A 9219-nucleotide genomic window follows, 5' to 3' on the forward strand; every position below is an offset into this window, starting at 1 on the left:
TATATAAACTTATATATCTGTATATATATACATATGTATATATACATAGAAATCAAGCTACAAATACTTTTATCCGTAATATTAAGATGGGGACATGGGTTCGAGTAGCATACCCACTAGCGCCCAAAAATATGCTTCGTATAACATTTGTGTCCAAGCAAAACAACTAAGGCTAAAGGAATAAATTTCGTACACATCGAAGCACATCCTCTAAAAATGTTTTAAATTATAGGAAATAGAAGATGGAGGAGAACTGAAACGTAAAAGTGCCACCACACGAAAATTTACTTAATTTTCTTGAACACAGCGAAGGCACACAATTCCGTACACAAAACAAATGTTCCAGCAAGGCAAATGACCAACTCGCTGGAAAAGTTCGAGTATACAAAATTAGGGAGCTTTAGCAGGATGACCAAGATCCGACATCGGCTCGTACAACTTGATTCATGTTTAAAATGTGTTCGTTTGGCTGTGTGTCGGTGTGATTTTGTAGAGTAGAGTATAAATGCAAAATGTACAAAACCGTGTTCACTTTCACGACAAGAAATCCCCTCATTTTTATTTTATTTCAATGACTTAAAGGTTGAACATCTGAACTGTGACATAGAATGTACCGCAAAAACCGTCTGCTCGTACTTCTATCATATCTTATCAAGGAATCAATTTGGCACCTCTTTATATAGTATACATACCTATAACAAAAATCTTAATACAGTAAGATAATACAGTAAGAGTAACAAAATATACGGACCCGAAACCCGTATTATTATATATTTGTCCGTTCTTATGGATTTCTATTGTAAAGCAAACATTGCTTGTATATTTCATATTAAAATTTGGACGCATCAAGTTGACTTTACCTTATACAATTGTGTCCAGTTTACTGTACTCGAATTGAACTTAGAGTTAAATTATCTACCTAAATTGGATTTCTTGGCACAAAAGGGGTTGGCTGGCCAAAATATTTTCCAACTAAAATGTATGTTTGTTATTATATGAGTTGTTTAGATTGCCAGAGGGATGGACCGCAACGAAAACGACGACGCACAACTTTTGAAACTATTCCGCTTTTAGCGCTGCCACTGCAAAAACTTTTCAAATCGTGCACCGGAGGCATGGGGGGACACAAGGTTCAATACTGCCCGCTCATGAATAGTTTAGTGGGCGTTGGATTTTGAATATTGCGAATTTTAGTTAGAGCGTAAAGTCGCGCCTTCCCAAGATGAAATCATTTATCAAATGCCTAAACCAATGTTGGCTGGCGTAGGCATAAAATGGTCAAGTGGTCAAGTTGTGGTTTAACGGCTGCCACTGACGTTTGGTTGTACTTTGAAATTTTGTAACAATTTGTTTTCCATGAACGTAGTTATTGTTCTTCACAACTGTTTTTCTTATTTTCCTCTTATTTTCCTCTTATTTAATGTGTTTGTTTTCATCATGCAAATGGTCACAAAGATTGACAACGTTGCCTTTTGCAGCTATTGTAGGCATGTTGTCGTATGTATTATAGAACATTATATAACCGAAAGTAAGAAAATTCAAATTAACATTTGAAAAACTTTTAATCTCGTATTTCAATCAAAAGAGAAATTTGAACTACAAACACATAACCATGTCCCAGCTAAAAATTTCCATTTGTAAACCATAGAAATCAAGTCGATCTCAGCATACGTGAGTAGGGGCCAACATTTATCGTTTTTTCTCATTTTCTGAAAAATTTAAAATATGTTATAAAATATTTCCATATATGGAAATATTGTTCATTACTGCTATAAGTAAAGCCAATAAGTTACTCAGACAAGATACTACAATACAACACACGTAAAGTTGAAGAATCTCAATAGAATTTATGACTTATACCATTGATTTCTTTGCATATCGTTGGTTCTCTTAGATCTCATGCACTTTAAATTCCATTATAAATGAGACCTTTATTATCTAATAGTAGTGCTGATTTATGGCCGACTAGTATCATGAAAACATTATTATCAAGATTAATAGTATTATTATCAAGAAGATAATGAACAAAATTATTTACTTCCGCTTTGAAAATACAGATTGGTTGAAAACTTTTGAAAGCAAAAATTAAAATATGTGAATATTTTAAGAAAATTAATATTTTTATTCAAAATAGTCTCCCGCAACTTTAACACATTTGTTCCAACAATCCTCCAATAAGGTCACACTATCTCTATAATGATTTTCCGGAAATTCTACAAAGTACTGTTTCTTGACTGCAATGGCTTCTTCATTCGACGAAAAACGCGTTCCACGAAGGAATTGCTTGAAATTTTCAAAGAGTTTAAAGTCAGAGGGAGCCAGATCTCCAGAATTTGTTAAATTTTACCATTGTCAAAACACTTGTGCGAACCTGTTCATTGTCTTGATGGAAAATACCTTTCTTTTTTCGATTTTTTAAGATTGCACGTACTGAAGGTTGAACTCGTACACTCAGAAAAATAATTTATTTGATTTAACCAGATTTTAACTAAATCTCAGGTTAAAATATTCTTACTCGGCACATTATGTTAGTTCAACCATACCACATGTTGATTTTCATATTTACTTTACCACGTGAGTTAAAATTTTTCTAACAAAATGATCAGGTCTATTCAACTAGTATGTAGTTAGAACATATTTTTCTGAGTGTACGCTGCCAAATTTGAAATTCAGACTCAGTGTTCATTAGTCAACTGACTCAAAGCCGTACTAGACTTGTATGTTCGATCTTGGAGTTTTGTGAATTTGTAGAATATATAGGAGGAGAATATATAAAATGAAATGGACAGTTTTTATGACGTTGATATATAGTATATTGTATATATTAGACATAAAGTTTATACAATAAAATGTGTTACATATTTTATAATTTATATAAAGATCTATACGGCTTAAAGATTCGTAATAAAAAAAGTGTAAGTAAAAAATTCATATTATGCCATTTTGAAATAAAATTAGTTTTGGATCCTAAGAGCATATAAAATATAAAATTTGCATATGGACAAATACCTTCTTAAATTTAAAATATTAAATCTTTTGTCACATCATAAGTTATGTATAGTATATATATATTTTATTTTTCATTTATTTGAAATATTTTTATTTGCATCTCAGTAATTAAACCGCAGTCAAGTAGACACAGTAAAAGGAGTCGAATTGCATCATCTGAAATGGCACTGGAATATTCGAATACTCGTATTCCCTGTGCATATTCTCATATTTTGCAAGTAAGTTAAAAATGCATTTGCAGTTTTGGGCGTTGACCAGTTGAAATAATTGTTCACCTAAATAGATTCAGATGCATACAGCTAAAGATTATTAAACCAATACAGACAACAGCAATAACAACAACGACGACAACGTAGATACACTAAGATGTTGGACTGGATGCGTTATTTTCTCATTTGAAGCCAAAGAAGGATTCAAATTAAAATATCTTACGATTTGGTAGCAAAATGCAAAAGACGAACGCTAGTACGAAGTGGGACAGTTGCTACTTTTCTCACAACAAAATTGCCAGGATACTTACGCTTTACACTGGACCAAAGGCAATAGGAAAGAAGCGAATGGAAGTAAACACAACGAAAACCACAACGTTCCTTGACGAAATATGGAGAATTGCTTAAAATTTCCTAATTGCTGACCATTTTAGGCAGTCAGTAGCATCTGCAAACTTACGTCCAGAGTTTTATATTTTCATTTGTTTGAATGCGGTCATCTGCTCAATGCGCTCCAGAATATATTACTAATATATTTATAAAGTGTGCATATATTCATTTTATTATTTTATTATACACATTCATAAATTATTGCCGATGCTCTAAATTACGAATAAATTGAACTTTGTCGAATATTTGTCGTTTGAATGAATTCTTTGTATAAATTGTCTTATTAAAAGCCTTTATTATTTTTTAATTATCAAATAAAATTTATAAAATCAAAGATTCCTCTTAAAAGCACTGAAATATGAGTATACGTTATGTATTATTTGTTTTTTTGTAGTAATTATATTAAATTCTCAATTATCGTTAGGATAACTTGTCTTGATTAATTTAAAATTTAAAAATTTAATTAAAACTAACTTTCATAAACGTAAATATTATATTAAAAATATAATACCAAATATTATATTCATCATACTTTAAACATTATCTCTGAAGACAAAAAAAAATAAGCACTTTATTGTATTTGAGAAGCAGTGATAACAACACAGCCTTGAGGAGGAAGTCAACCAATCTACGAAACGTCACTGATAGTTATATAGACAACTACTCGATTACTACTACTACTACTACTACTACTATTGTCCACACAACACACCCTCCCCCCCCCCCCACTCCCAATGGGGCGTAGGGCCTCATAATTAGTCTAAATCTGACCCTGTTGTACCATGTATAATGTGCTTCAGCTAGCTCACTTTCGACTGTACTGATCCATATTTTCGCTGGCACACCAGGTCTTCTGCTACCTTGTAAATTCCATTCAAAAGCTTGCCTCGCTATGTAATTTCACGGCTGCTTAAGTATATAGCCTTTCCAATTCCACTTTCTTTTTCCAGCAGGTGTTCATTTGATATTCGAACTGCCCACTCTACACTTGAATCTTTCTCTCTAAATGTCTGAAGAGCCATAGAACAAGTCAATAGAGATCAGTACTTGAAATATCTGAAGTTATAGTTATACTTACTAATATTCCTAAAAAAAAATCATTATTTCCACAAAAAACAACATAGAATACCATGGTATTTGCTATTTCCGGTAGAATTTCAAAAAAAATGATTATTTATTAATAAAAACAAAATTCGTTTATAAGGTCATAAACTTGAACTCTCATTACAAAGTTATGAAAGATCTAGACAGCATAATTTGCATTAATAAAAATAAAAGATATGAAGATATGACTTAGAAAGTATTATAAATCTCACGTAAGCTACTGTAATAATACTTTAGATTCTTAAAACAACTAATGTTTATAATTTACTCTCTTTGATATTCGCGATATTAAAATGGAAAGTGTGTTAGAATACTTCCTAGACTCACCATATCAAGAGAACTCGCTTTGGAAAAATTGTATCATAAATTAAGTTTATAAGTAAAAAAAGTGCCCGGTTTTGACAAAAGTGGTAATCTAACTAAAAGAAGTCTTCCTCCAAAATGCATTCAAATCCTAACATATATTTACAGTGCAATCCTTAGACAAAACTATTACTAATAGAATAAAAGTCTGGCTTTTCAAATATACACAGAGGTTATTTTAATATCAAACACAAACAAAAATGAAAATTAACTATCGCCATATCATTCTACTATGAGGATGCTTTTTTTAAGCACATCATAATTTCTGACTAACTAACCAAAACTCCCGAACAACAAAATAGTTCAACGATTGAGGTTTTAAAAGGTTAAGGAACAATTTTCATGACTTCGTTACAAATTAATATATGTCTTTACAAGGCACTAGACCATGGGATGATATGGGGGCAAACTTAGCCTACCCTGTAATATCTTCCGTAACGCATGTCTACCGACGCTCGAAGAAAAAACATCAATACATCTGTTGTGTGTATGTGCAGGTTTAAGCGAAATCTTCAGCATTAGCATTAGCCAGACCTTCGGTTTTATAAATGCTTCTAGATGGTTCTAACTTCTACCCATTATTACTAGGAATTGTTGAATCAAAACGGCTTTACTAGCTAATTGAGGAGGATTTGATCCTCCTTCCACTTTACCTAAACTTGCTACGATTGAATAGAGAAACGTTTTTGCCTTAAAATTTCTTCTCAAAATTTTTTTTCTTTAAAAAAGAACAAGTTTTACGATATATTAGAAAAATCCTTCAAATTTGATAGGAATAGTGGGGAACTTGAGAAACAATTACTAGGGGAAAACTGTTAATCTTCTTATCTGTAATAAATTTACTAAAGACAAGACTTTGGTATCTCTAAAAATAAAATTTTTTTATTAACCCATTAAAACCCCAGTTTTTGAATTCAAAGAGTTTTTATATTTATTTTATATTTAAAACTCTAGGGTCTAAAAACCCAACTTTGATGGATCGAAAAGAAAACCCGTGAATTATGTTATCAACTTACGCAGTTTATTTTTTACGATTAAATTTTAAAGTTCAACTCCGAGATTTTCTACTCTTATATATTATGGAATCTCACCTTGATTGGGGAAACTTTTCAAGGTTTAGAAAATAGACTAAAATTTTCGAACGTGTATAATGGTATGCGCTCGGTAACGATGATTAAAAGCTCCTTTAATGGAGAAAAGACTGCACAGTCATTGGCTTATTTAACTTTTAGAACAAACAACAGTTTGGTTAGCTCATACCCAGGTAGTATGATGTGGGTTATTCAATCATTATACCAACTCACATTGTCCTCATTATATATTATTGAACTCATCATACTAACATTATACTCCCAAGTGCATTGAGTGCTGTGCTTCGGTCAATTTTGGACTTGATGACTTCGTCATAATCCTAGACAAAGTCAAGGTCTGCATCTTGAGCAAATAATGATGTACAGATTTTAAGAAGAAACCGTTAACTCAAAAAAACAAGTTTTATAAAATAAAAAATTAGCAATATTCTATGTTTTTAATTAAAAAATTATATTAAAAATAAATTTGTTCTAAAATTCTGAAATTAATATTTACTTACATTCATACTTGGACATAAAAAAACGACAAGTGCAGTAGTACTACTGAAAGTGTGCCGGCAAATTAAGACGGCCAATGGGCTTGGTAATTAACAAAAATTCGGTGGAAGCAAATAAAGTTTTCTCTATGAGAATTACTATCAAGGACACTAAAATGTGGGTTGTGTATTTGCTACTGTAAACACATTAGGTTTATGTTTACACTACTAATATATTTCATATCGTATCTCAATATACGTGATACATAAAATCAAATATATGATAGTTTTTATATAAATTTTAATTTTCTTATTGCTATATACATATTTATTTATATATACATGATTTTCTTACAAATTACAAATTCTTATTAATAAATAAATGATTTTTTTACAATTTTATATTCCAAAATTGTTGATTGTCGTATATTTACAAAGCACAAGTAGAACTTATGTGATAAAAGCCCCAACCTCTTTTGTGCTAATAAATCGTTTTTATTTATACCTTAATTAAGAGTAATAAAAGAGTTTAAAAAAAATCTATTATAATATCAAAATTATTGAATTTCAAAAATTTTCGAGTGAGTCCTGCGTCCGGAGATTCGAAATTTTAAAGAATTTATATCGTAACTGTATTTATTTCAGCTTCTGTTGCAATGCTAGTAGAAACATTTTTATTTTCAGAACCCTCAACTGAACTGGAAGCTGTGGACGCACTTATGCTTGTGCTATGCGAAGGTTTATCACGTGAATTCTCCGATTTTATTTCTTTACTGCTATTAATTTCATTTTTCGAATCTTTTTTGGTAAAAGGTATAATAGGTCTAATACGTTGCCTCCATATATTGTTGTAAATGTTTTTGGCAGACTCCCGAAATCCATTATGCCACCATGCATAGATTATGGGATTTAGAAGACTATTAGCCAAACCGAGTATTGCCAATGGACTGGCAATAGCAACACGTAAGCTATTACAGTATTTCGGTGCTCCATCCTTCTCACACACAACGTAAAGCGCACAAGCCAGAAAATATGGCACCCAAGTAACAAAAAAACATCCTGCAGTAAAAACGACAATTTTAATGGCCTTCCATCGACTTGGGCTATACACCGACGAAATCTTCAGAGTGGTACTTCTGTTAAATTGAATAGAATTAATAAAAACAAATATAAACATATAGAAAATTATAGCAACAAACCGTCGACAGCAGTTAAAAAACGAACGTTTCGAATTTGTCGTTTCATCGATAATCACTTCTTCCTGAATGTAACTAATTCTTTTATCACTCGTTCCATCTTCAGTGTTTACAATCGCTGCCGATCGGGTAGAATTTTTCAGTTTATTCGAATTGCCACGAAAATACCTTAGCTGTCTTTTACTGTCATCACTTTGTGTTATAGCACCATTTTGATGCGATTTCATCTCGGATATTTTACCCAAAGCCTTCTTTAGTATAATTCCATAGAGGATGATAATAAGAAACAGAGGCATTACACCAACCATTACAGTACTTAAAATTAAAGGTGTGGGTTCCAAAATAATCAGCCAACAAAATCTACCACTATCTGTTGAATTCCTTATACCCATTGCTGGGAGGAATCCGACAAAGATTCCAATAATCCATGTCATAAGCACCATAAAACGTGCACGTTTCGAAGACAGATATTGTTTATACTTTAAACCATATAGTATATACAAATATCTATCAACAGCTATTAGTGCAATGCTATAAATGGAAGCTAGTGTGGCTGATATTATCATACCTGATAAAGGAATACATATATGAAGTGATTAACCAACAACTTTATATTATTAATCAAACCTATTTGAATGCAGCACATCATTTCAGTGCGTATGTCTTTGGGATAATATTGACCAATCAATGTTGATACGCCAGTTAACATATCGGCCAAAGCAATGTTTCCAAGAAATATATATGTGCTACGTGGCTGCTGTCCTATAAAATATATACATTTTTTTTAGATTTTTCTTGAAGATAACAAATCTACTCTTCTTACGTTTTTTCAATATCAATCCACTTGAACAAACCACCAAAAGATTTAGAATAATTATTAAACCAGCAACCAATGGAACCAGAATATCGTAAAGCTTCAATTGTATACTATAGGATATTCGAGGCCCCTGCACAATTTCCTTTTCAAACAGCTTCAAATTGGCATCGTATTCTGTAACATTAGTCATCACCAAGTTTTCCATCATTTCCGCCATTTGTCTTAAAGCTGAAATTTTAAAGTAAATGCAGATACGGTTAGATTCATTTTATTATATGAAATAAATAATCAATCATAATCATTAATTAATATAAATTTAATTATAATTAGATAAGATAATGAGACCTCAAAGCACGTGTTGGAAGTCCTGTATATTGTAAGGAATAACTAGATAAACATCTTATATCGCATATTGAAATAAGACTCTATAAATTAGGTTAAATAATAAAATTATTTAAACAAAAATAAAATACTTAATATAACAATTAATTGTATATAAGATATACTATTTCGGTTTCGAAAAAATCGGACTTGGAAAAATACTCTATCAAAGGGACACAATAT

General features: G+C 31.3%; 1 protein-coding gene across 1 annotated transcript; it reads right to left on the minus strand.

Moving 5' to 3' along the window:
- Window positions 1-7035: 7035 nt before the first annotated feature.
- Window positions 7036-8879, minus strand: LOC119680921 (glucose-dependent insulinotropic receptor-like). The gene is made up of 4 exons (XM_038093944.1): window positions 8662-8879; window positions 8466-8600; window positions 7842-8406; window positions 7036-7778 (listed from the first exon to the last, which is right to left on the minus strand). Exons 1-4 carry the CDS (start codon window positions 8870-8872, stop codon window positions 7262-7264), a joined length of 1428 nt encoding a protein of 475 aa, XP_037949872.1. The 5' UTR covers window positions 8873-8879; the 3' UTR covers window positions 7036-7261.
- Between the last annotated feature and the right edge of the window lie 340 nt (window positions 8880-9219).

The sequence above is a fragment of the Teleopsis dalmanni genome, chromosome 2 (assembly GCF_002237135.1).
Source record: "Teleopsis dalmanni isolate 2A chromosome 2, ASM223713v2, whole genome shotgun sequence".
NCBI classification, from domain to species: domain Eukaryota; kingdom Metazoa; phylum Arthropoda; class Insecta; order Diptera; family Diopsidae; genus Teleopsis; species Teleopsis dalmanni.

Excerpts from the sequence above, each read along its gene's own strand:
- LOC119680921 (XM_038093944.1), bottom strand. The coding sequence starts at position 8,872 with ATGGCGGAAATGATGGAAAACTTGGTGATGACTAATGTTACAGAATAC. Across the intron at positions 8,601-8,661 it reads TGGATTGATATTGAAAAAAC|GACAGCAGCCACGTAGCACA; the intron begins GTAAGAAGAGTA and ends TATATTTTATAG. Across the intron at positions 8,407-8,465 it reads GATGTGCTGCATTCAAATAG|GTATGATAATATCAGCCACA; the intron begins GTTTGATTAATA and ends TTCCTTTATCAG.